The sequence below is a fragment of the Gossypium arboreum genome, chromosome 8 (assembly GCF_025698485.1).
Source record: "Gossypium arboreum isolate Shixiya-1 chromosome 8, ASM2569848v2, whole genome shotgun sequence".
NCBI lineage: Eukaryota > Viridiplantae > Streptophyta > Magnoliopsida > Malvales > Malvaceae > Gossypium > Gossypium arboreum.
In genome coordinates, this window is record NC_069077.1 from 128,941,325 (window position 1) to 128,968,454 (window position 27,130).

General features: G+C 36.2%; 2 protein-coding genes across 3 annotated transcripts; both read right to left on the reverse strand.

Moving 5' to 3' along the window:
- Window positions 1-858: 858 nt before the first annotated feature.
- Window positions 859-6,500, reverse strand: LOC108469451 (general transcription and DNA repair factor IIH helicase subunit XPD). Its single transcript, XM_017770332.2, has 12 exons — window positions 5,754-6,500; window positions 5,177-5,457; window positions 4,967-5,049; window positions 4,467-4,870; window positions 3,811-4,004; window positions 3,518-3,698; window positions 3,189-3,313; window positions 2,837-2,926; window positions 2,548-2,626; window positions 2,361-2,437; window positions 1,776-1,884; window positions 859-1,249 (listed from the first exon to the last, which is right to left on the reverse strand). Exons 1-12 carry the CDS (start codon window positions 6,285-6,287, stop codon window positions 1,130-1,132), a joined length of 2,277 nt encoding a protein of 758 aa, XP_017625821.1. The 5' UTR covers window positions 6,288-6,500; the 3' UTR covers window positions 859-1,129.
- A 688-nt stretch (window positions 6,501-7,188) lies between these two features.
- Window positions 7,189-9,862, reverse strand: LOC108469172 (uncharacterized). 2 transcript variants are annotated; one of them, XM_017770064.2, is made up of 7 exons: window positions 9,491-9,862; window positions 9,184-9,241; window positions 8,764-9,069; window positions 8,638-8,686; window positions 8,460-8,554; window positions 8,200-8,315; window positions 7,189-7,556 (listed from the first exon to the last, which is right to left on the reverse strand). In XM_017770064.2, the coding sequence occupies exons 1-7, from the start codon at window positions 9,826-9,828 to the stop codon at window positions 7,499-7,501; spliced, it is 1,020 nt and encodes a 339-aa protein (XP_017625553.2). In that variant the 5' UTR covers window positions 9,829-9,862; the 3' UTR covers window positions 7,189-7,498. The 2 variants fall into 2 exon arrangements, with proteins under 2 accessions (XP_017625553.2, XP_052874260.1); XM_053018300.1 differs by having other exon boundaries at window positions 9,184-9,231; window positions 9,491-9,594.
- Window positions 9,863-27,130: the final 17,268 nt, after the last annotated feature.

Below are 27,130 nucleotides of genomic sequence, written 5' to 3' on the forward strand. Positions count from 1 at the left end.
CCTCGCATTTAAGAAAATTTTATGAAATAATAATAAAAAAGCAACATGGCAGAAACAAGTCCAAAACCTCATCATTTGACATGAACAAGTGACTACTACATATTGTAACCCCCCCCCCCCTCTCCCATTTTAGAGTAGAAAAAGAATAGGGAGGTCAAGGCTTTCCTGTTTTTGAATTGAACAACAATTAATTTTTGTAATCAATTCACTTCTATATCGATTAGCAAATTAACAAGGACTCAACCCCCCAAAAAAACACCATTTTCAAAAACACCAAGCAATGGCAATTAGCATGCATGGTGCATACTTTGACTAATTAATCGATTATCATACAAAATAACCTCATAATTTATGCCCATTACAGCTTCAGAATTTAATACAAGCTTTTTTTCCAGTGTTAATTTTAAAACTAAAACTAAAAAGCATCAGCATTTTTGCTTCTAGTGATAGAAGAAGACTCGAGACAAATAATTAAAGCACTTCACATATCAAAACAAAAGTTAAGCTAATCTCTACAATAACCCCAAAACAAGAAAGTGCAAATAAAGTGATAAGAAAAAGTCAATTAAGACAAAATCAACAATTAAGTGGAGGTTCCACAAAGAACTAATTCATTACCAGTTACCACTTTGTGAGTTGTGACCAAAGAAGACTGCTGGTGCCCCAGCCAAAGATATGGCTACTTTTCTATTATTTTAAATGATTTTTTCTTACCATTCTACTTAATTTTTTTTATTGATCAAGACAAAGAAGTTGGTGGAAATTTGAGTATATTATCTACATTGCCTTAGTCACACTATTAAGTACGAGCTAAACCATATTTTCTTTTTAATCAATGTAATCATTACTCAAGGAAAATTTAAAGGGAAAAAAACTTGATAAATAAAACATATTTCAAAGTTCTAGAAATTTTATTACCTTCTCCTTTTTTGCAATAAAAGAGAATTGAATTGAGAAAGAGCTCCAGCAATGGAGGTGAAGAGGAAGCGGTTAGCTAGATAGCAATGGCTTTTGTAAATACTTTTAAAGTTTTGCGGTTGTACTCCACTATTCCGCTAAAACATCAACAGCTTCCCTGCTGATAAAAATTTCAGAATCTGAAAAAATTAAGAGATAAAGGAGAAGAACCTTAATACGACATTTCATGCATGCTTCCGTCGCCCAATTTCTCCAACTCTTCTTGTGAGAGTAAAGTCTTCTTGTCACTGCTACCAGTCTTGTCATATGGTTGAGCCATTTTTTTTAGGAACTGCACTCCCAAGGAAAAAGAGAGCAAAACTTAGGAAACCGATCACAATGATCAGATATGAGAGCCATAGCTCATTAACTTCTCATATGGTAATTCTGATATTTAAATATCGAAAATATTAATACTTTGTATCATCATATATAAACAAAGAAAAACTGATACAAAAATCAACCTTCTCCAGGGTCTATGATCTATACATGATTTCAATCCAAGCACACAAGTCCGTAACAGACAAAATATGCTTTTTCGTATCAAAAGAACAGTCAGAAGGGTCTCAACTTATAATCTTACCACCTCAATGATTCATATAAAAGTAATTTTCTAAGGGAATTCAAATTACTTCAAAAGTCAAAACACCTCCATTTCATTACTATATCCTTGATTTATATATACAACTAACCGTTGGAGAAAACCTTGACTATACTTTTGTTTATATATACAACTAATCATGTTATAGTCTAGAAGGCATTTATCTTTTTTATCCCAAGTGTTCACAAAATTTTCAAGGATAAATGGAAGGACACACCTCTCTTGCTATATGCAGAGCCATGTCAGTGCTCAAATTCAGGTTTGCATCTTGTAAATGAGACAGTATCCAACTTGGCAATTTTGAGCGCTTGTCATGTCGGCTATACCTGCATTAATTAAAAAATCAACTAATAAATCAGAAGTCCAATTGAGCATGAAAATAGGAAAATTTTCAGGACATGGCATTATTAACAAATAAAAGATGAGTAAGATACAGAAAAATCACCATGAACAGTCTAGAAGGCTCAAAATGTCATCTTACAGAACTCTAGCAAAGCTTTCTTATTGACTCCTTACTATACTAGCTAAAAATATGCAAGATGCCAAAAAGAAATAGATTCAATAAAGAAATACCAAACTCTCAGCCCCCTTTTTAATAGCCCTTAACAAGCAATTAACAGAATAACAGCTTCCAAAAATTTCAAACATAGGATGTTTATTTCCAGCCATAAAATTAAGACAAACAATAAAAGCCATAAGTTCAAATACTTTGTGCAGGTAAATGAAAAAGGCAATTATTCTAGCCCAAGGACACAACTTCTAATTTCAATATACAGGAAAAAGAGCAGGGAGATATATAAACCTCTTATCAGCAAATATCATCATCCCATAATCAGCCTTTGAACGGATAACTCGGCCCACACATTGAGCAGCTTGCCTCTGCTTAATAAAGTCCCATGGTCAAGAAAACAGGTGTCACAATTCATGATTACATGTTAAGGAATGCAAGTCTTTTTTTTTTGGTGACGAAGATGGGTTTAGAATCATACCAAGGCGTCAAAAGTAAGAAAATCTCCTTCCTTTATCTGGAATGTGTCTCGTAAGTACTCCAACCTTGCCAGCAATATCCTGAAAGAAAACCGAAGTTTATTGACATGCAAACATGGAAAGTCTAACTTATGCTACTTCATTAATAGAAAACTATTGTAACTATAGATTGCCTATGCCTACAAAGTGCAATAAGCAAAATGGAAACTGGAAAGGTAATTAAATGATTTGATTTCACTCACTTGCTCAACGTATACTGGAAAGGTAATTAAATGATTCGATTTCACTCACTTGCTCAACGTATACTGGAAAGGAACACCAATCATGATTACTAGTCTGCCATAATGTCGATCAAAATCTATACCTTCAGCAACCTTTCCTCTGCAACATACATGAGAATTCCAAGTAATTTCATTAAAATGTGAAAAATTACGTCCCCTCTCTTTATACTAGATATACTGCTAGTATGAAGACATCATGATGAAGACAACCGGTTTTGGCTAAGTGGAACCAAAGACAGAAACAACTTAGAATGGCCTTAACAATCTAGTGACTCTAAGCCCATGACCCTGTCTAACTACCACCGTATATAGCACACTCTACTAACAAAGATTAAAATTACACATTTCATTATCAATAGTACCTGGCAACAGAAAAAAATACTGCACCTCTTCCACTGTCACAAGCCCTGCGATAATTGTCCAGAGCCAATGTCGTTTCTACAACATCTTGCGTCTCAATGAAGACAAGCTTATGTAGCATTATTTCCTACAAGAGATGGATTAATAACATTTCATCTGGAAAACGATATATATCTACTTTCAGTACAAATATAAGGTTATTCACAAGAACCAGTCCTATATATAGGAGGCAAGGGAAAAAAATGAAAGAAAATAAAGAAGGGTAGAAGCCAGAAGGGAGTGAAAATTGCCCAAATTCTTTGCACATAAAATAGAGACAAAATATCCTCACCTTCAGAATCCCACTGTCATTCCAAGTGTTAATAATTCCATCCATGTATGAATAACTGACGAAAAAACAGACAATTCCATCAGGGACAACAGAGACCATCTCCAACAAGAGCTTCCCATAATTCCTCACGACACCAGGATCACTTCTCATATCAAATTTGGTACTAACAGGAAGTTGATCGCTGCAAGAACTAGCTAAATGGTAATTGACGCAAAATGACTATATTTATGAGGCTTCAATATCTTACAAGTTACAATTTTGTAAGTTCAAGGTAAAGACTAAAATATGCCTACCTTCCTCGTGTGAGAACCATTGGGCATATGCAATCTCTAGTCAAGGACATTGTAAAGCTACGACTAACAACTGGATGAAAGTTAAGAAGGCGAGGGTACAGATCAATTGGGCTGAGTGTGCCAGATGTAATAAGAACTGATTGGAATCGATCAAAAACAGGCTTTATGGCAAGTGAAGCATCATGACAGCTAAGCTGGAATGCCAAATCATGAAGTTTAGTAATATTAGAAGACTAAATAATATCAGATATTAATAATATTCTAAGTGAAAAATTGTGTAGAATACATTGGAATGCAAGCACTAGGAAAACCATTAAATTAGATTGCAGTGTGAAACAGAGGCATATAATGATGTCAACATGGAAAACGAATCATCAAAATGACCATATCTGACAAATAGATGTTATGAAATTAAAGATCCTATACATAAAAACTAATAACAATGAAAATTTATCTTCTTCATTTTCTTCCCCTACAAAACAACACAGAGATGAAGCTTCCAAACGCAGGGTCTCAATTAAAAGGGGATTTTGGAAATTATCACAGGGACATGTTAATGGTAGGAAAAAACCCTTATGTTATTTCCATGGATATGGAAGTTTGCCAACATACTCAAATCACTAATTTAGAAAAGAAGAAGAATAACTAAGACCAACCTGCAAGACAGGATCTGGAATATGTGGCATCCTTTCATCAAAGGGTTCAATAATAATTGAAAACCCACGACCATAAGTGCCTACAAGAGTTGCAAAGTCACATATTGTTTGGATGTGTAAGAACTCATCTGTGTCAGTTATTTCTAGGGTCAACATGAGTGAATGCAAACGATCATAACAAAACTTCAATGTTTTCTGGTCAATTCCAGCATGACTACTGAGAGAGGCAACAAAACCAACTGGGCTTTCTTTCTCAACATTCTCAGTGTCTAGTCTACCACTTAGATACTGAACCAATCTACGTAGAACATGCAAGAAGTGCTCAGCTCGACGGATATTTCCAGGTACAGCTTCCTTTAGAATATCATCCGGTAAGGCAGGATTTGAAAGCCAGTTGTCAGTGACTGCATTGTAAAATAGTAAAATTGATGGTGTGCGACTATCATCAAAGCAAAGAAAAAGTGATGAAGACATTTAGAGAAAAAGAACTTTCCACATACTAGGTAGGTTTCCTCTCAGCGCCAAACCCTCCACAAGTCGGTTGTATTCAGCACGAAGTATGCTTGCATCAGTGGCCTTGAACCTTCCTACCATGATCCAATTCAGAAATTGACAACGGTACAATCCTCAAGAACTAATCTAAAAGCTGCGCCAAAATATTTATGGAGAACTACTTGAGGCATAAAGAATCCTACTAAAAGAATACATACCTATCAATCTCTTGACTTATCCTACTAAGATTCCTTGTCGCTCCTTCAAGTGTCTGTCTCCTAACACTAACACTAAGTGCTTCAATACACACATTGTCAATATTATGAGCCTCATCAAAGACCACAACGGACTCTTTCTGCATTTCCTTTGATATGATTCCAGCCACCTTTGGATCAAGCAAATATTGATAACTATAAACAACCACATTTGCAAACTGTACCATATGTCTAGCCAAAAAGTACGGACACCACCCTTTCTCCTTCCCAAAGGCCCTCAACTCCTAAAAGAACAGTGCCAAAAACAGAGATTACAAAAATGTTAGATCAGTTATAACATAATCAGTCCAGTATAAAGATAAAATCATTCCTTTTGTCGTTAAAATTTGTGTTTCTTTTAGTTTTTAACTTCAAACTAATATTATAACATAAACACTTTATTCTTTGCTTTTTAAATTGTTGCGCATTTTGCTTTCTACTTCCGGATGCAAACAACCAAAACGCTACCTAAATAAACTTCAAAACTCGGTTCACAAATGGAAATCGAAACTCAAATTATACACTGGTTATATTAAAATACCTGAAGGGTATAAACTCCGGGTGGCAACACGGCGGCAGAAGCGGCCTTCTCATAATTCTCAAAAAACTCACACATAGCCACATCGGGATTCTCCGACGCCAAAGCTCGAACCCAACTCGCTGTCAACTTCCTACACCCAGCATCCACTGAATCACGGTTCTCCGCGGCAACAACCGTTGGGTTGACGCACAAGTTCTTCCTGGAGGAAAGCCCGATAGCAAGAATCCTAGCTTGGGGTCCCAAATGTTTAATCTGGTAATTATGCAAAATCTTTAATTCGGCCAGGGTTTTTTCCATCTCGTGGACAGTGCGTGTACAGTAAATGAGCTTCATGGGGCTTTGAGGTTTGGAAAGACAGTAGCTGGTGATGAGTGATAGTAAGGCAATGGTTTTTCCGGTTCCGGTAGGCATTTCGAGAAGGCAATGTCCTTTGGCATCTAAGGTTCGTTTCAGTTCGATCATGTAACAGTACTGTTCCGGGTAAATGTGATCATAAGGGAAGTAGACGGTGACGTCTTCGATTTGGAACTTCATGGTTTTCTGTCAAGTAATATTTATGGATTTATTCGGATTCAAACAAGGTAGATAGTTTAAGGTTCAGAGGGTTGCAGAAAGAACGAAGATTGAGAGTTCATTCACTTCGACCTTCGGCTTCATTGGTCGTTCATCTGTTCTGGTTTGAGTTGAGTTGCTTAACTTCTCAAATAACAGAAAATTCCGGTGGACCAATAGCTAGCCCGAGACTTATGCTTCACTTCAGCACTGGGCCCCTGGCCTTTTAACTGCCGAGCCATTCCTGCCCCACCCCAACAACCCCCCCCCAAAAAAAAAAAAAGTATTTGACTTTGCCCTTTTCCCAACCTAAATATAAAAGGGTTAATACACTATTTGGGACCTTAACTTGGCAATTGTTCCCATATTAGAGCTTGAATTTTTTTTCAAGTTAGTCCCTAAACTTAAAAATTATTCTGACATTGCTATTATACTTTTTTATTGTTCAAGTTAGTCCCTAAACTTGATAATTATTCCCACATCAAATCAAGGTCTAAACTTTTTTTATCCAAGTTAGTCCTTGATATTTTGTTAAAAAAGGTTGGACCAAAAAATTTTTTCAAACCCCAATATAGAAACAATTGTCAAATTTAAAGACTAAAACTTCAAACCCCAATGTGAAAAGAGTTATCTAATTCAGACCTAAATTTGGTAACAAATGTCAAGTTCAAGAACTAATTTAGATAAAAAAAAATGTTCTAGCCCAACGTAAAACATATTGCCAAGTTCAGCCCCAAACAGTGTACAAACCCACTTAAAAACCTTTTAAATTTGAGAGTAGATGTTGATTAGGTTTCATTGTCATTGTCTCTCAACATCCTCGTTGCACAAATGTTTCAAATCTTGGTTTTCTATGCTTTAACCTTTGTAACCGAAAGAAATATTTTGGTTATGTATTCGTCAAATAAATTGCCTTTGCATAATTATATTCAAGTAATGCTTAACTTTCCAGATTCTAGGGAGCTACAAAACGAAGGAGTCAAGAAGACAGTATAACATACAAAGTTGAAGTTCAGATTGCAGGTTATAAAGCTGAAGTTGAGTGCAGTAATCGGCCATTTACAACCACAGCCATCAAACTTGCAGCTTTGTCAATCAATTAGTACGAACTCTTATCTCTATGCATATAGAAAGTATAACAAGCCTCTTAATGAGACAGGAAGACAGCATTTCATCATGGGTCAATGAACCTCTCATTCTTCTTCTGGTGTCTTGAATGCTATGCCTTTTATTGCATGCCGACACTGAAACCTGTAAAGAATGAAATAGGTAATAAGCAACGTTGGGACAACCTCAATTCATACACTTCCGTGAAATCCTCCTCTAAGATAATTTGATTAAGGCTCGCTTCCAAGTTAAGCAACCTTCAACAAGGTAACCAGCTGCTAGGTTTTCTTGTAAATGTGTGCAAGAGAACATCAATACAAATACTGATAGTCACTTAAAATCTACCAAAGTGGTGAGGCACCTTAGTTTGCCAATATCATATGTGTGAATCACCTTCTGCATGCTTGAACTAGAAAAGTATAACCTAAACATACAGCTTTAGAGTTGAGAAAGACTATGTTCTCATTGTCAATATGGGGATTTCACAGTCAGCTTGAAAGCATTCTAACAATGACATTCATGGCCGTGTACTACAGTATATGATTACAAAATCAGTCTCTTAGTTTAGACCAGAACTTCAAAAGATAATTTTGAAGATTGAACCATCTTGACTTTACCTATATTAAACCTTTTCCCTGCTTAAATTTTTTCCAGCAAGGTTTATTACATAGAAGGGGATCTTAATTTTCCATTTGAACCAAAATAGTTAGATCTGAATTCTGAACTACAGCAGTTGACAACAATTATGATACAAAGTAAATAAGTTAGATGCAAAGAAGCCCTGTACCAGATTAGATCATTTGAAGAATCTATCCCTGTTGATCTGCCAGGCAGTGAACTGTGATCCTCATCAATTTTCAAACCTTGGGCTCTGCATTTAAACCGTAACCTGAAAGGCACAATCTGGGAAAGGAAAGATGCATCAACTTACTGCTTACAAACTAAAAGTGGAAATAGCAATGCATATAGCTAACACTAGTGCATAAACAATTTGTTAAATTGTAGTTTATTTTATGATTTCATGGGAGACCTGAGCCCCCGCTTTACCTTTTTACTGTATCTGAAGTCACGTTTTGGAAGAAAATGCAAGGGCAGATTGAGTGAGGTGGGAGCTTTAACCATCAGAAACAATTTTGTATGGCCTAAAAAACAATTAACAGACAGCCATCAATTTAACTGGCACAGATTCACTTGCATTAACAACAGAAATATTTCAAGGAACTACCTAGATAGGAACTGGAACCTGCATCTTTCGAAATCAATGCCCTAATAGCCTGTTAAACAGAATAACTATTTACATGGCGCAAAAAGTGCGGTTCATAATTGAACTAGAAACAGCAGCAATAGGTACCTTCCTTGAAAGCCCTTCTGCTGTTTTGCCTTTGATGAAATTAGCTTCAGCAAACGGAGCAGGATTTGCATGCGAAAAACACAACTGATAAACATGCTGAGGCCGAATTGGACTTGTACCAAGGACCAAAAAAACCTCATGAATGTTAGGGATTTGACTTATTAACAATTGCAACGCAGTTTGAAGACTTGAAATTGTACTCATAAACTTTTCCATCTTTCTGATCCCTTGCTTAACCTCTCTCATTCTGCCAATGTGCTTTCGTCGCAAAGATGCCTTCAACTCAGTTTTTGAAAGATCCACCTCCTAAAACTCACAATTCTTAGGGTGCAAAAAAAATTATAAAAAAAATGATAAATTTACGGTTTTTTTTTTTTTTGAAAAAAAGTGCAAAAAAATGAACCAACAAAGCTAACATACCAATTCTTTGTATTCAGTATGCATTAAGTCGAATTCAAGAGTGATATCCTGCAAAATGCTGGATATGAAGTATAATTTTACAATGTAATTAGTACTAACCTATACAACATAGTTTATCAAAATAAATGTATTTAAAAGGACAGAGAAAACATTAGAATTTCTATGATAGAAAATTACAAATTGATTAAATATAAGCAAAAGGATGATGGATTTGAAAGGGATCCATTCGTTAAAATTCATAAGAAAAAACAGAGAAATTAATTATTCATTTTTTTCTTATGAGGAGTAAAGAAAGCAAGGAACATACGAAGGGATTTGCTGATGCATGTAGAGAATGAAACCGATGGTGTCCTTGACGACATGGAAGATGAGGGAGCCGTCCAAGCACTCGGCCGTCGTCTCGATCTCCGTGAACTGTATCCCCGGCTCTAAGCTTCCTTCTCCTTCCGTCGATTCCATTTTCTTCCCCCCACTTTGGATCCTTTGAAAACTTTCTGATTTTCTTTCTTTTTCTTTTTTAATTTGAATACAAGATTGGAGGCGGGATACAGAATCTCCGCGGTCGGAATAGAAGTATAGAACAGGTGAAAACACGTGACCCAGCTCACGTGCTCTGGAAACATTAAAAATTATTCCACGCTTCATATAATCTTTGTTTATGGTCCAATTTGTTACTTCACTTAAACATTTTTTTATTAATTTAGTATTTAAATTTTTTGTTTGATTCGATATTCAAGTTTAACTTTTTTAATATGATATTTTTTTTATTTGGTACCTAAAATATATTTAATAAATTGTTTATTGACTTGTGATAGGTATATGCATTGCTATTTCTAAAAGGCATAAGTAAAATGTTTTATTAGGTCATTATTTAAAGGGTAAATTATATCAACAGTCACTTAATTTTTGGGTAGCTAACAAAATAGTCAACTAGATTTCATTTCAGTCACTCAATTTTTGAAAAATAATAAAATAGTCACTAATGTTATAAAAAAGTGATTAAACAGTCACTGACTAACAGTTTCCATTAGTGTCTTAACGGGACCGATGATGTGGAAGTTAAATAGCTGATGTGGCCAATTAACTTGCCACGTTGGATGTCCACAGTGGAAACCCACCCAAGTTAAGAAGAAATTGAAAAAAAAAACCCTTAATAAAGAAGAAAAAGAAGATACTGTAAAAAAAAAAGTCTTTTTTGCTTAATTTGGCGAGGTCTGATTCTTTTCCATTAAAAGACCATGTCTTTTCTCTTCTTCTTCTTCTTCTTCTTCTTGGCTCTCTTCCTTTGTATCCTTCTGCCATTGTTGGCGAGGTCTTGTGGTTTTTCCAGATTGGGATGTGGTTTACTATTCAAATCCCACGTCACCAGGAGGCGGCCACAGAAGTGCATTGGGGCAACTTTTCTTCAAGACCAAGGACATGGTTCAGGCTATTGAAGCTCCTGAATCTGTACGAAAAAAAGTTTCCTTTTCTGTTTTTGGGTTTCTTAATGGAGAGGTCTCCTTAAAAGGTAAGGTCATTTCCGCCCTACATTAACTTCACTAGTCATCACTTGATATACTGTCAGCATGTTTATCTTTAACTAGAAGTACCATGTTGCCATATTGTAATTTTATGACTAATAACCAAAATTTACTTATTGGTTGGTTCATGCATTAGCACCTAGAATCCCATTTATTCATCTTTTTTGGTGAAACTCAATTAATGTGATGTGAGATTGTGGATGTCATCTCCACTGATACATGTTCCTTCATGCATTGTGCAGGAAAGCTGAAGGTCTTAGGTCATTAATGGATTCAAGTCATTTTTTAGCCATCTGAACTCTTTATACCGAACTCTTTCATGCATAATTTTTTATCCATTGTATCTATTTCAGTACAACCATTGGTCTATTTTATGGAAAGAAGGCTCATGCTTCTTTCCTCTGAATTCTCAGTATCGAATCTCAAATATAAGGTACAATGTATCAAGTGGCAAAATTTACCCTGTACCAGACAAATTAGCTCTAGTTTACATCACTGTTAGAGATGGTGGAAATCAAGAAAGTCTAGCTGGAAGGTTAGTTTGATGGCATGTTGCAACAAAGATAACAATGATATTTAGCTACTTGTTTACAATTAATCTGTTACAAACTACATACCTCACTAAATTAAGCAAATGGTTTTTTTATTTTGAAATTTTTAGATCTCTAACCAGAGTATTCTACATTCCAAGAAGCTAGTTATGGTCATTCAATATTGGAGATCCAAAATAGGACACATGCATCCTACTATTAGAACCGCAATGATGATGGGAAAAAAGTGGCAACAGACTCGCTTCTATTACACAATCAATACTATTGAGTACAATCAACCTTAATCTGCATAAGGCTATATGTTAGAAAAGGAAGCATCAAAGTCTACAGTGAAACAACTAATGACCATTTCTAATAATTTTGCTGAAATTACTCCAGTGCATGAAGCATTTTCAGAGTGTTTGCATGATATTATTAGTAAACTATATAGAAAAAAATATGCATTCAGTGGTATATGTTGTAGGAGAATTGATTCACTTGAAGATATGGTTGTGTTTTGTTACAAGTCAAGCAATCTGAGATAAAGAAAACTAAAGAAGCATCATTTGAGTAGTGTAACGCCCCAATTTTCGGGAATTCTGTGAATGTTGGCATAGGTTTAATTATGTTAGTGGGCCTCTAGAAGGCCCAAGCTTAAGATAGAATCCGACAATTTTAGTTAATTTTTGTTTCATAAGAAAAAGGGGGTGAAATTATGAAATAGGACCTATGTGAAAATGTTTGAAAATGTTTGAAAATGCTATAGGCTAAATTGAAGTGGCCAAATAAACAGGAGTGCAAAATAGGAGGATTTGCATGACAAACCTCCCATTTTACATGAAGTGGCCAGCCATCATGTTGTTGTAGACAAAATGTGCACTTGATATCCATAATTTATGGTACAAATTGATACAAATTGATAATGGGTTAGATAAATGTTCCATGATAATGGGTTAGGTAAATGTTTCATGATAATGGGTTAGGTAAATGTTCAATGATAATGGGTTAGGTAAATGTTCCATGATGGAAATTTCATGTCTTTTGTATTAAAGAATTAAATGGATGAAATATGAAATTTTATTAAAAGAAAAAGGGGTGAAGAGAACAAAGTTTTGTCCATCTTTGTTCATCATAGCCGAAAGCTAGAGAAGAGAAAGGAGAGGAGAAAGCTCTTGAATGTTCGGTCACTTGGGGAAGAAAATTGAAGGTAAGTTCATGGTAGTTTGCTTCTATCTTGATGTTCATGAGTTCTTCTTGATTCTACCTTAACTCTTGAAGCATATTTTGGTTTTTAGTTGTGTTGTGAGCATTTAGTCATGAATTAAAATGAAGGAAATGGTTGTTGTTTCATGTTCTTTTGATGAAAAATGGAAGATAGGTGAAGTTGAGCCAAACAAATGAGCATGCATGTGCCTTAGATGCTAAAGGGAAAAATCGGCTAACATGTTGTGCTTTAAAATGTTGAAATGGAGATTATACTTAAGTAAAATCATAGATATATGATAATTGATTGGTGATATAGATGTTTAAATAACATGCATGCAAGTTATGTGTGAAAGAGTGATTTGGTAATAAATCGCTTGGGACGAGTAGCATAACGTGACTTTGGAAAATCACCATAAATTGTGAGAGATGAGTTAGAAGGTGAATAAATTATGTAATTAAAGCTTAATGAGTCTAGTTTCAAATGAAATAAACGAGAACATATTTTGAATTTTGTACAATGAGAAATTTGATTTGTAATGAAGAGTGGTTAGATTAGTCAAACAGTGAAACATGGGAAACTTTGAGAAAACTCTGGTATTTATTGGCTAAACCAAAAATTATGAAAATTTTATGGATAAAAGATATATGAGTCTATTTTCAGGGAAAATTAATGGAACTTGATTTGGAGTTCCGTAGCTCCAGTTATAAATGATTTAGTGACTGTTTCTCAGGAAGACAGCTTGCAGTGAAATTTTGATTATGTGGTAAACATTGACAAAAAATTTGTTAATGAGTTGCTTATTGATTTCTTATAAGCTTACTATGATCTGTAGGTGTGGTTGGCCGAATATTGTAAGGGGTTATACGTATTTCGTATTTGAATAGTTAGATTAATGTGTTAGTAATCCAATTGTAGGCAGTTCGTGTGTGGATCTCGTCAGTATATCGTCGCAAACAGGTGTGTAACTAACACCCTCTTTCTTAGTCTGGATCGGCAAAAGTTGAAAAGTCGAAATGTCGAAAACCAGTATTTTGTAGATTTGCGAGTGTGCGAATGCTCGTGAGGTAAATCGATTAATATTTTTGGTAAGCTGCAAAATTTGGACTGCAAAGTGCATGATTTCTATGCCCTCGATATTTTTGGGCTTAATGGGCCAAAATTGGAATGATAGGCCAACGGGCCCAATTAAGTAAGAACCCTCGATGCGTGATTACATTAGTACGTGAAAAGTAAGAATATGCATGAAAAACCTAAAATAGATAAATTCTGAAATACCTTTAAAAGTAGAAAATTTACAGTTTACCCTAGTAGATAAATTAGAAATACCCCAGGGTTAAATTGACCTAAATGCATGTTTGATTGTTGTTATTTCTTGCATGCAATGTTGTTATTATCGATGCATGGGATTGGGATATTGACGAGGAATCTTGAAAGTGGCTTGTCCACGTCTTGGAGGCTTGCCTCAATTTACTATTAATCGAGCAAAAAGTCGCAAATTGTGGGAGTGTTAAATTTGGGTGGGTTGAGCTATTCCCACATAGAGTGTATGGCTGATGCGGGTGGAGTGTAGTGGTTTGTGGGTTGAGTAGTCTCCCAAATGGGCTTGCATATGTTTATTGATGTTGCATGTATTTTGAAATGAGTCTATGGGCCATCTTGTTATCTGAATAAGGGGCTAAGGCCTAGTTTATTGTAATCTGAAAAGGGCTCGCCCGATATCACTTTATTACTGAATGGGCTTAGGCCCAATGGGCTTGAGTGACTTGGGCTTTGAATGGGTTTTCCTTACACTTGAGTTTCCCCAAACTCACCCTTTTATTTTCATCCACGCAGAAATCTCCAACCATAGTGGGCTTGGAGTCGTGAGGAATTGGATGGCCACTGTTCGAAAGTTTGGTTTTCTTCGGTGAACTAGACATCCTATTATTTACGTTGAGGTTTGGGTTTTAAATGTAATAAGGCCGCTTAATTATTTTGATGGTTTTAATATGTGTTACTAAGATAGGTATTACTTATTTTAACTGTTGAAATTGGATAGCTTTAGTAGCGTTTTCATAAACAACAATTGATTTCAAAATAATACGACAACAAGCAAAGCTTCCGCAATGAAAGTATTTTCCAAAATTAATCACTTTTCCTAAAATGACTTAATCAAAATCGGTTTCCTAGAAATATCCATGACGTTAAGGTGTGGCAATGGCGATATGCATGTCTAGGATTGGATCAGAGAGAGCTTGGTACTTAGCGATCAGATGGACTCACCACCTCTTTCGGTTTCCTATCCGGTGCATGACTTCCATTCACTTTAACCTATAATGAAATTATCTTTTAAAACACTAAGTAAGTTTTTTCGGATCAACAATATAAAATATTTTGAACGCTTCGATGTGGCATGTCGGATCCATCATAACGTCTGGTCGAGTTTGGGTGTTACATTTAGTGGTATCGAGCCTAGGTTGCAACAACTCGGTTGTGGAATGGGTTTACAAAACAAAGATTTTCGAAAGCGAAAATTTTATAAAGAATCTGAAAACTCAATTTTCAAAATTTAGATCTTTAGAAGGTGGCATTCGAATCTCGGCTCAAGTCTGTAAGTATTACTCGAACTTTTTGAATATTTTCTGAATTATCATGTCATCTTGAAACCTTATTAGGATACTCTAGATAGGATGATCTGAAACTATAAGAAAATCGATAAGAAAGCTGAAAGCGTAGCTAGACTTGATTCTGCGAAAACAAACTCGAACTACTATCGATTCATAAAACATCGTAATAAACCTTTGGAATATTAATTGATGCATAAAATTAGTAATCAAGATAATACGATATGAGTACAAGAGGCCGTGGACGGAGCCGAGGAAGTATTCGAGCGAGATCTTCGTCTTCGAGACATATACCAGCGGTGGATGCACCGGTACCACCGGCAACAGAGGTAGAGTCTCATGACCGCGGTGTCGAGAATGATGCCCTGTCACAGGCAATACTTCGTATTCTGGAAAGGGTTGCCGGGGAAAGTATGGGCAATAGAGTTCGGGGATCTATTTCTGAACGACTTCGGGCTAACGGAGTGGAGATCTTTAGGGGCGTGTCTGGTATAGCCCCAAATGTGGCAGAATATTGGTTGGAGGCCACAGAACGGATTATGGATGACTTGACCGCTCGTGGAGCGAAGTGAAGGAAGCGATATCGTTCTTTGCGGACGAGGCCTATCAGTGGTGGCTCACTGTGAGAGAAGGGATCACGGTTGATAGGGTAACTTGGGAACTGTTTAAGACGGCCTTTAAAGGGAAGTATGTTGGGGCGAGTTATGTGAACGCCCTCAGAAAGAAATTCTTGAATCTGGTGCAAGGAGGTAAAACAGTTGCTGAGTACGAGGCCGAGTTTCTGAGGCTGAGCCGGTATGCTATGGGCATAGTCGCTACGGAATATGAACGAAGTGTGTGCTTCGAGGATGGTCTTAGAAATGATCTTAGGGTGTTGATTACTCCGCAGAGGGAGCGGGACTTTGCGGTTTTGGTGGAGAAAGCTAAGATAGCTGAAGAGGTAAAGCGTGCTGAAAAGCAGAATCGAGAGAAGGATCAGAACCGTTTCTAGAGGGATTCAGGACCCTCGGGTGGTGCTAATAGGAATGTTAAGAGAGCAAGAGTGGAGGAACCAGTTCGAGCAGTGCCGATGAATGTTGTTAGACCACAAATCTGTCGAGACTGTGGTAAGGTACATTTGGGCGAGTGTAGGAAACGTTCCAGTGCTTGTTTCCGATGCAGATCTATGGAGCATAGAGTTAAAGACTGTCCTCAGAGAGCTGATCAGATTCAAGTTGCTCAACCCGTAAAAGGTGGACCATAACCAGCGAGAGGACGTGGACAAGGTAGGGGCAAAAATAGAAATGGTCGAGGACGAGGGCACTGGTAAGGTTCTTTGGGAATCTTTGAAGCTTGATGACCAAACATTGGTGTATCACTCACCATCGAGAAGAGGGCGATGCACCCGACGTCATAACTGGTACGTTTTTGGTTTCTAGCATGCCGTATACTGCTTTGGTGGATATTAGATCTATCATTCCTATGTTGCATGTGCCATATCTGGGTTGTTGGGTGTGCACTCTGAGAAGATGGTGAATGGGGTATCTGTGTTAAGTCCTTTAGGTCATTCGGTTAGGGTAAACAAACTATATAGGGACGTACCCTTAGAAACTCAAGGCAAGGTTTTCCCTAGAGATCTGATGGAGTTACCGTTCGGAGAGTTTGACCTCATTCTGGGAATGGACTGACTTGTTAAGCATAAGGCGACTCTGGATTGTACTGCTAAATGAATGGTGTTAAGGACCACAAAGGATGAGGAGGTTATGGTGATAGGTGAGCGAAGGATTATTTGTCCAATGTGGTGTCGGCTTTAAGAGCGAAAAGTGGATTCGGAAGGTTGTGAGGCCTATTTAGCATTTGTAAGTCGATCGGAAGAGGAGGGATTGACGGTGGATAAGGTTAGGGCGTAAAGGAGTTCCAAGATGTTTTTGGAGGAGCTTCGGGATTGCCTCCGGCCGAAGTTGAGTTTGGAATAGATTTGTTACAGGAGCGGCGCCGTGTCCATCGCACCGTATAGGATGGCATCGAAGGAGTTAGTGGAGTTAAAGGCTCAAATTCAAGAGTTGTTGGATAGGGGCTTCATTAGGCCAAGCGTGTCTCCATGGGGAGCACCGGTGCTATTCGTGAAGAAGAAGGATGGTACAATGCGGATGTGCATTGATTATCGCCAGTTGAACAAACTGACAATTAAGAATAAGTATCCACTACCAAGGATTGATGATCTGTTCGACCATCTTAGAGGAGCTTCTATATTTTCTAAGATCGACCTCTGATCTGGATATCATCAGTTAAGGGTCAAGGATGCGGATATCCATAAGACGGCATTTAGGACTCGGTATGGTCATTACGAGTTTTTAGTTATGCCATTTGGACTGACGAACGCTCCTGCAGCATTTATGGATCTGATGAATCGGGTGTTCCAACCATTCTTGAATCGATTCGTAGTCGTCTTCATTGATGATATCCTGGTATATTCTGAAACTGAAGCGAAACATGATGAGCATCTCCGTATAGTGCTGTGAGTGTTAAGGGAGAAGGAACTCTTTGCGAAGTTCAGCAAGTGTGAATTTTGATTGAGGGAGGTAACCTTCTTAGGACATGTGATCTCTGCCGAAGGGATTAAGGTGGACCCTCGAAAGATTGAAGCAATTTTGGAGTGGAAGCCACCTAGGACGGTGTCAAAAATTTAAAGTTTCCTAGGGTTGGCAGGATACTACAGAAGGTTTGTAGAAGGTTTTTACGTGATGGCGGCACCTCGACAAAACTCATAAGGAAAGGGGTACCATTTGTATGGTGAGACCCGTGAGGAGGCTTTTGAGAAGTTGAAGAAAGTTCGATGAAGCAAGCGTGTTAATTGACTAGAGTGCAGGAAGGATTTTCTTGTGTGCAGTGGCGCATCACATGTAGGCTTGGGCTGCGTGTTAATGCGAGGAGGGTAAGGTGGTCGCATATGCATCACGACGACTTAAACCTCACGAAGGAACTATCCGACTCATTATTTAGAGATGGCGCAGATGATATTTGCACTTAAGATTTGGAGACATTACTTGTACGGAGAAAGGTGTATTATATACACCGACCATAAGAGTCTTAAGTATTTGTTGACTCGAAGGAGTGAACCTTAGGCAAAGGAGATGGATTGAGTTACTTAAGGATTATGACTGTTCGATCGAGTATCACCGTGCAAGGCTAATGTGGTAGCCGATGCTCTAAGTCGTGAAAGTATGTCGATCCGAGAGTAATGTTTGCTTATGCGAGTCGTATGATGATGGAAGTTTGTTGGCTGAGTTGCAAGTGAGGCCAACCTGGGTGGATTAGATTAAGGAAAAGTAGTTGAACGATGAGTCTTTGGTCGCTCGTTTTCAACAAGTTAAGGAAGGGGAAACTTCTGAGTTTGGGTTAAATGGCGAAGGAGTTCTGTGTTTCCGAGGAAGAATTTGTGTTCTGAAGGACTCTAATTTGAGGCAGACAATATTGAAGGAAGCTCATGAAGGACTTTGTGCCATGCACCCTGGAGGGAACAAGTTGTATCACGACTTACGAGAATTGTCTTGGTGGCACGGACTTAAGCGAGAAGTATGTGAGTTTGTAGGAAATGTCGACATGCCGCAAGTGAAAGTTAAGCATCAATTACCCTGCGGACATTACGGTCGGTGAAGATACCACTTTGGAAGTGGGAGAGGGTAACCATGGACTTTGTGAGTGGGCTGCCCTTGACACCACCAAAGAAATACTCGGTGTGGGTGATTGTGGATAGGTTGACCAAATAGTCCCATTTCATACCTGTTCGTACTGACTTTTCACTTCAAAAGTTAGACAAGTTGTATGTGGCGGAGATTGTACGACTACATGGAGTGCCAGTGTCGATTATTTCCGACTGAGACCCTAGGTTTACATCTCAATTCTGGAAGAAGTTGCATAAGGTGTTGGGGACGCGATTGAATTTTAGTACGGCTTTCCATCCCCAGACTGATGGTCAATCGGAAAGGGTTATTCAGATTCTAGAGGACATGTTGAGGGGATGCGTGATTGACTTTCGAGGTAGTTGGGAGGATTACTTGTCGTTGGCAGAATTTGCGTACAATAACAGTTACCAGGCGAGTATTCGAATGGCACCGTATGAAGCACTGTATGGACAAAAGTGTCGTACACCTAGTTGTTGGATCGAACTAGGAGAGCGACAAGTTCTTGGACCAGAGTTGGTAGCTGATACTGAGGATAAGGTCAAAATAATTAGGGACCGGTTAAAAGAAGCATCTGATAGGCAAAAGTCATATACAGATTTGAAGCGTAAGGAGATTGAGTACTCAGTAGGTGATATGGTCTTCTTAAAGGTTTCTCCTTGGAAGAAGATATTAAGGTTCGGTAAGAAGGGCAAGTTGAGTCCGCGGTTCATTGGGCCTTATCCAGTTTTGAAGCGAGTAGGCCCAGTGGCTTATCAGTTGGAATTGCCTCTAGAGTTAGACAGGATTCACGATGTTTTTCACATCTCCGTGTTAAGGCGTTATCGTGCTGACCCTGCTCATGTCTTGCCAGTTGCAGAAATTGAAGTTCAGACTGATTTGACCTTTGAGGAGGAGCCTGTGCAAATATTGGCTCGAGATGTTAAGGTTCTCAGAAGGAAATCTGTCCCGTTAGTGAAAGTGCTTTGGTGTAATCATGGAAGGGAAGAAGCTACTTGGGAATCAGAAGAGACTATGCGTCAACAATACCCTCAACTAGTTGGATTAGGTAAATTTCGAGGACGAAATTAATTTAAGGAGGGTAGAGTTGTAACACTCCAATTTTCGGGAATTCTGTGAATGTTGGCATATGTTTAATTATGTTAGTGGGCCTCTAGAAGGCCCAAGCTTAAGATAGAACCCGGCAATTTTAGTTAATTTTTGTTTCATAAGAAAAAGGGGGTGAAATTATGAAATAGGACCTATGTGAAAATGTTTGAAAATGCTATAGGCTAAATTGAAGTGGCCAAATAAATAGGAGTGCAAAATAGGAGGATTTGCATGACAAACCTCCCATTTTACATGAAGTGGCCAGCCATCATGTTGTTGTAGACAAAATGTGCACTTGATATCCATAATTTATGGTACAAATTGATACAAATTGATAATGGGTTAGGTAAATGTTCCATGATAATGGGTTAGGTAAATGTTTCATGATAATGGGTTAGGTAAATGTTCCATGATAATGGGTTAGGTAAATGTTCCATGATGGGAATTTCATGTCTTTTGTATTAAAGAATTAAATGGATGAAATATGAAATTTTATTAAAAGAAAAAGGGGTGAAGAGAACAAAGTTTTGTCCATCTTTGTTCATCATAGCTGAAAGTTAGAGAAGAGAAAGGAGAGGAGAAAGCTCTTGAATGTTCGGTTACTTGGGGAAGAAAATTGAAGGTAAGTTCATGGTAGTTTGCTTCTATCTTGATGTTCATGAGTTCTTCTTGATTCTACCTTAACTCTTGAAGCATATTTTGGTTTTTAGTTGTGTTGTGAGCATTTAGTCATGAATTAAAATGAAGAAAATGGTTGTTGTTTCATGTTCTTTTGATGAAAAATGGAAGATAGGTGAAGTTGAGCCAAACAAATGAGCATGCATGTGCCTTAGATGCTAAAGGGAAAAATCGGCTAACATGTTGTGCTTTAAAATGTTGAAATGGAGATTATACTTAAGTAAAATCATAGATATATGATAATTGATTGGTGATATAGATGTTTAAATAACATGCATGCAAGTTATGTGTGAAAGAGTGATTTGGTAATAAATCTGCTTGGGACAGCAGCAGTAACGTGACTTTGGAAAATCACCATAAATTGTGAGAGATGAGTTAGAAGGTGAATAAATTATGTAATTAAAGCTTAATGAGTCTAGTTTCAAATGAAATAAACGAGAACATATTTTGAATTCTGTACAATGAGAAATTTGATTCGTAATGAAGAGTGGTCAGATTAGTCAAACAGTGAAACATGGGAAACTTTGAGAAAACTCTGGTATTTATTGGCTAAACCAAAAATTATGAAAATTTTATGGATAAAATATATATGAGTCTATTTTCAGGGAAAATTAACGGAACTTGATTTGGAGTTTCGTAGCTCCAGTTATAAATGATTTAGTGACTGTTGCTCAGGAAGACAGCTTGCAGTGAAATTTTGATTACGTGGTAAACATTGACAAAAAATTTGTTAATGAGTTGCTTATTGATTTCTTATAAGCTTACTATGATCTGTAGGTGTGGTTGGTCAAATATTGTAAGGGGTTATACGTAGTTCGTATTTGAATAGTTAGATTAATGTGTTAGAAATCCAATTGTAAGCAGTTCGTGTGTGGATCTTGTCAGCATATCGTCGCAAATAGGTGTGTAACTAACACCCTCTTTCTTAGTCTGGATCGGCAAAAGTCGAAAAGTCGAAATGCCGAAAACCGGTATTTTGTAGATTTGCGAGTGTACGAATGCTCGTGAGGTAAATCGATTAATGTTTTTGGTAAGCTGCAAAATTTGGATTGCAAAGTGCATGATTTTTGTGCCCTCGATATTTTGGGCTTAATGGGCCAAAATTGGAATGATGGGCCAATCTGCCCAATTCAGTAAGAACCCTCGATGCGTGATTACATTAGTATGTGAAAAGTAGGAATATGCATGAAAAACCTAAAATAGATAAATTCTGAAATACCTTTAAAAATGGAAAATTTGATTTTACCCCTAGTAGATAAATTCAGAAATACCCTAGGGTTAAATTGACCTAAATGCATGTTTATTTGTTGTTATTTCTTGCATGCCATGTTGTTATTATCTAATGCATGGGATTGGGATATTGACGGAGGAAATCTGAAAGTGGCTTATCCACGTACTAGAGGTTTTGCCTCAATTCTTTGTTAAGCGAAAAGAAGGCTTCAAGCTGTGGAGTGTTGAAATTTGGGTGGGTTGAGCTATTCCCCACATGGAGTGTATGGCTGGTACGGGTGGAGTGTAGTGGTTTGTGGGTTAAGTAGTCTCCTCAAATGGGCTTGCATATGTTTATTGATGTTGCATGTATTTTGAAATGGGCCTATGGGCCATCTTCATTATCTGAATAAGGGCTAAGGCCCGGTTTATTTAATCTGAAAAGGGCTCGGCCCGATATCACTTTATTACTGAATGGGCTTAGGCCCAATGGGCTTGAGCTGACTTGGGCTTTGAATGGGTTTTTTTTACACACTGAGTTTCCCCAAATTCACCCCTTTTATTTTCATCCACGCAAGAAATCCCCAACCATAATGGGCTTGGAGCTGTGAGGGAATTCGGAGTGGCCACCCGTTTTGAAAGTTTGCTTTTCTTCTGGTGAACTGGATATCCTATTATTTACGTTGAAGTTTGGGTTTTTAAATGTAATAAGGCCGCTTAATTATTTTTGATGGTTTTAATATGTGTTACTAAGATAGGTATTACTTATTTTAACTGTTGAAATTGGATAGCTTTAGGGCGCGTTTTCAAAAACAATTGATTTCAAAATAATACAACAAAAAGCAAAGCTTCCGCAATGAAAGTATTTTCCAAAATTAATCACTTTTCCTAAAAATGACTTAATCAAAATCGGTTTCCTAAAAATATCCATGACGTTAAGGTGTGGCAATGGTGGTATGCATGTCTAGGATTGGATCTGAAGGGAGCTTGGTACTTAAGCAGTCCGATGGACTCACCACCTCTTTTCTGGTTTTCTACCTGGTGCACAGCTTCCATTCACTTTAACCTATAATAAAATTATCTTTTAAAACACTAAGTAAGTTTTTTCTGGATCAACAATATAAAATGTTTTAAACGCTTCGATATGGCATGTCGAATCCGGTCATAACGTCTGGGCCGGATTTGGGGTGTTACAAGTAGCGTGCTTAAGCGTATTGCTTTTTATTGTGAATATAAACATTTGACTAAAGCATTTCATCTATGGTACAGATTTGGTTCATTAAATTTCAGTAAAAAAATGAAAATGCCAAAATCAATCAAATCAAGTAAGCAAAGATGCAAATTTCTTAGCATGAAGCTTTCTTTCGATGTATCTTTTTCTTCGAAATCATGCTCATTTTTGGCTAAACCACAAGACCCCGCCAACAACGGCGGAAGGTTACAGATGAAGAGAGCCAAGAAGAAGAGCAAAGACATGGTGTTTCAATGGCAAAGAATCAGATCCCGCCAAATTAGGCAAAAAAGACTTTTTTTTTATAGTCTCTTCTTCTTCTTCTTCTTTTTCTTCTTCTTCTTCTTCTTCTTCTTCTTCTTCTTCTCCTCCTCCTCCTCCTCTTCCTCTTTTAAGGGGTTTTTTTAGGGTTTCATTTTTCAATTTCTTCTTAAATTGGGTGGGTTTCCACTATGTACATCTAGCATGGCAAGTTAACAGGCCACATCAGCAGTTAACTTGTCACATCAGCGGTCCTGTTAAGACACTAATGAAAACTATTAATCAGTGACTGCTTTGTCACTTTTTTATAATGTTAGTGACTGTTTTGTTATTTTTCAAAAGTTGAGTGACTAAAATGAAACCAAGGTGACTGTTTTGTTAGCTACCTCAAAGCTGAGTAATTATTGGTGTAATTTACTCTTATTTAAACATGTTTTAAATACAAAGGATTAATATAGTATTTAAATTTTAAAATGTTTTAATTGAGTTTTAAACTATTATTATCATGTTAATAAGATTCTTTCTTTGGACCAATGTAAATTTAGAAGTTTAAGATTAGTTCAAATTTGACATGAAATATATTTAAATATATAAATTAAAATTTAAGCACATGTATAGCTATGTATAAACAACTTGCATTTGACATGTAAAAAACTGGATAGTATCATTAAAATTTAGAATGATTTTTTAAAGCATTAGATTTATATTGTCCATACAGCAAGTGCAAAATCTTTTTTGGTGGTTGCTCACTCCATCCCTTAACTATATGGTCGGGAGATCAATCATCACTTATAGGAGTGGAGCATATTTCATGGCCAGTCGTTTACCTCTTCAAAAAGCACTTGCGACTAGAGGATTAGCCATTGTTGCTAATGGAAGATAATCTGGTTATGACAAAAGCTAAAATAAAATTTAATCAACATGTTTTAAATATGTTCCACTTCAAATCTAAGCTAACATTTAATACTCAATCTGACAGCTAAAGCTAATAGAATGACCTAATTAATACAAATATTTTGATAACTTTGTTAGAATTTAAAAATTTTAAAGTTTGCAAACTAATTTAGAATTTAAGTTGTAATTTAAGGATGTGTAACGGAATTAGCCTAGTTTAAACTATTTATCAAGTGCTATAACGACCCGAAAGTCAGGGGTGTCGAAAAGTGCATTTTCGAGACTCCGTTCCCATAAATCGGACTCGTAAATATTTATTAAAAATATTAATAAATATTTACGAAGCTATTTGTATAGTTAATTAAGTTTTAGTTAAGAAAATTTTCTTGAATTAAGAGTAATTAGGTATAATAACTAAATTGCATATAGGGTGAAAGTTGAATTATATATTAAAAAATTAATAGGACTAAAAAGTAATTATGTCATTATTCTTTAATGAGGGGCATAAGGTAAGATATTTATAAATTTGATATATATTATAATAAAATAATTTTACTTAATATTTAAGTATATATATTATAATAATAAAAACTAATGTATAATAAAATAAAATAAGTAAATGAATGTATAGAAAAGAAAGAAAGAAAGAAAAAGAGAAAGCCAAAACGAAACAAAAAAAATGAAAGAAAAAGAAAAAGGGAAAGAAAGAAGAACTCATGGCTTAGGGGTTTTAAAGTTCCAAGTTCAATTGGTTAGTCAAGTTAGTCCCTTTTTCTTGTATTTTTTATATTTTTGGAATCTTGGTGTTAAGTACTACTCGACCCATGTCGAAATTTTAGCAATTACTAAGTTTTTAAGTGTTGTTAATGTCGAATAATTTTAGTATTAGGTATTAAATTGATAGATTTTTAAGTTAGAAATGAAAAAGGATTGAATTGTAGAATAAATTGTAAATTTTGAGTAATAGGGACTAAATTGTAAAAAATTCAAAATTTAGGGGTTTAAGTGAAAATAAGGAGTTAAATTCAGTTTAAAGTGAAATTTGTATGAAAATATAGGATTAATTGTAAAGAAATAAAGTTAGTCTCGGTTTAGGGACTAAATTGAAAATTAGGCAAATATTGAGTAAAAATTGAAATATTCAATATGAAATTGAATTGTGTTGTATTGATGATTTTAATTGTTTTAATTCCATAGCTAATGTCGTACTAGAATCTTTAACTAAAAAGGGGAAAGATAAAGTTGACGTGGAATAGCTCGGAATTCCTGGTTTGTATTTCTATAATCCGAAACTAGTTATTAATTGTTGTATTTTTTATTTAATGCATATGGTAAGTAGTGAGTGAGTATTTAGCACTTTGACATTGAATTTAATTAAAAGTTGATTGAATGGATTGAATTGATATATATATTATGAATATATTGATTATTTGAATTGAAATGAATATATATATATATGTGCAAATATGATAACTGAATATTGGTTGTATTTGGAAAGTGAAATTAAACTATATTAATTGTATCGAGCTAAGTCGGATATAGATGGCATGTCATAGGATTGGAAGAGTTCAGGGATTTCTTCTACTTCAAATCGATGAGGCAGTGGGTGCCAATTTACTTCAATGTAACCGATGAGACACTGGGTGTCAAATTTATATAACGCTGGGTACAATTATTACTTCGGATTTATCCGATGAGGCATAGGGTGCCAAACTGGTATGTTGGTTGGATCTGTGTATCCGTTCGAGTCCAAGTCGTGTTAATAGGGTAATTAAATAAAATAGTACTATGATTGATATTGGATGATATTGTATGTGAATGAAAATGAGATAGTGAATTGAAACATGAAAATGAGACACATGAATTACATATTCATGAATTGGATACGGATTGAATAATATTATTGTTTAAATGATATATATATTAAAATGTGAAAAGCTATTATATAGCAAGTGATGAGATTTGAGAATGGTATGAAATGATGTATTTATGAATTGAATATTGAATGGCTAATGCCATTGTATGAATAAATGTGGTCTTAAATATTCAAATGTGCTTATAATTAAAATATGCATATTATATTATCTTGTTTTTAAATATTCAGATTATAGAAATACCACTGAGTTTTTACTCAGCATACGATCTTGTTTCCGTGCGTAGGTTAGGTACTTAACTTTTGATCACCAATTCAACATCCAGCAACGATCCCGAACTCAAATGTGGTGATGTCTATCTTTTGTGTCAGCATCTACCTAGGGTGTCTAAATAATAGTTATTTTGTGGTTTGATTATAAATGAGGTTATAAGTTTAATAGTGCTTTGGTATATACATATGAATATGTGTTTGTATTTGAAGTTATATTATGGCATGTTAAATTGATGTTTAAATGTTCATAAACTAGGCAAAATGGATTAAATTAGGTATGTTTATAATTTGGACTCGAATAATGTTTTGATGATATGTTTTGATGATATAAATGTGGTACCAATATGGATACATTGGTTTGGCACCTAGGATAATTGTTTGACATGATTTGAATGTGTTTGATAGTGTTTTGAAATGGTTAAATGAATGATTTTTGAATTACTTAGTGTCCAAGCTTGCAGGGAATGGTAAACTTGTTGTTTAAGGTACATTTCGAATGCCCACACAGTCTAAGACACGGGCGTGTCTCCTAGCCATGTGTGTGAACCCTGCAGCTTTGAAAATTTTTAATATTTTCGAAAAAAATTTTGAGTTTCCAAATTTGTCTCAACTTGTTTCTAACGCGTATTTTGGGCCTCGAGCGCTCGAATAAGGGACAATATGTATGAGTTGAATTGGTTTTGACCTAAATATTATATGATACGAAATGATTGAAATTTATGTATGCTTGATCAGTAATGCTCGTAACTTTGGTTCCGTGAGGATCTGAGTTGAGGCATTACATGTGCCAATTGAGCCTTAGTTCAATTGCCATGGGTATTATTGTCAGTGTAGGAGGACGTGAGTATGAGCATATTGAAACGTATTATCCTCTTACTTATGGGTTGGGGATGGGCTATGGGTAGTTCATATCA

Coding starts and splice junctions, on each gene's coding strand:
- LOC108469451 (XM_017770332.2), bottom strand. CDS start 6,287: ATGAAGTTCCAAATCGAAGACGTCACCGTCTACTTCCCTTATGATCAC. Junction 1,885..2,360: donor ATGATATTTGCTGATAAGAG/GTTTATATATCT, acceptor TAATTAATGCAG/GTATAGCCGACATGACAAGC. Junction 1,250..1,775: donor CTCTGCATATAGCAAGAGAG/GTGTGTCCTTCC, acceptor TTGGGAGTGCAG/TTCCTAAAAAAAATGGCTCA.
- LOC108469172 (XM_017770064.2), bottom strand. CDS start 9,828: ATGAAGCGTGGAATAATTTTTAATGTTTCCAGAGCACGTGAGCTGGGT. Junction 9,070..9,183: donor ATACTGAATACAAAGAATTG/GTATGTTAGCTT, acceptor TGTGAGTTTTAG/GAGGTGGATCTTTCAAAAAC. Junction 8,687..8,763: donor CAGAAGGGCTTTCAAGGAAG/GTACCTATTGCT, acceptor TCTGTTTAACAG/GCTATTAGGGCATTGATTTC.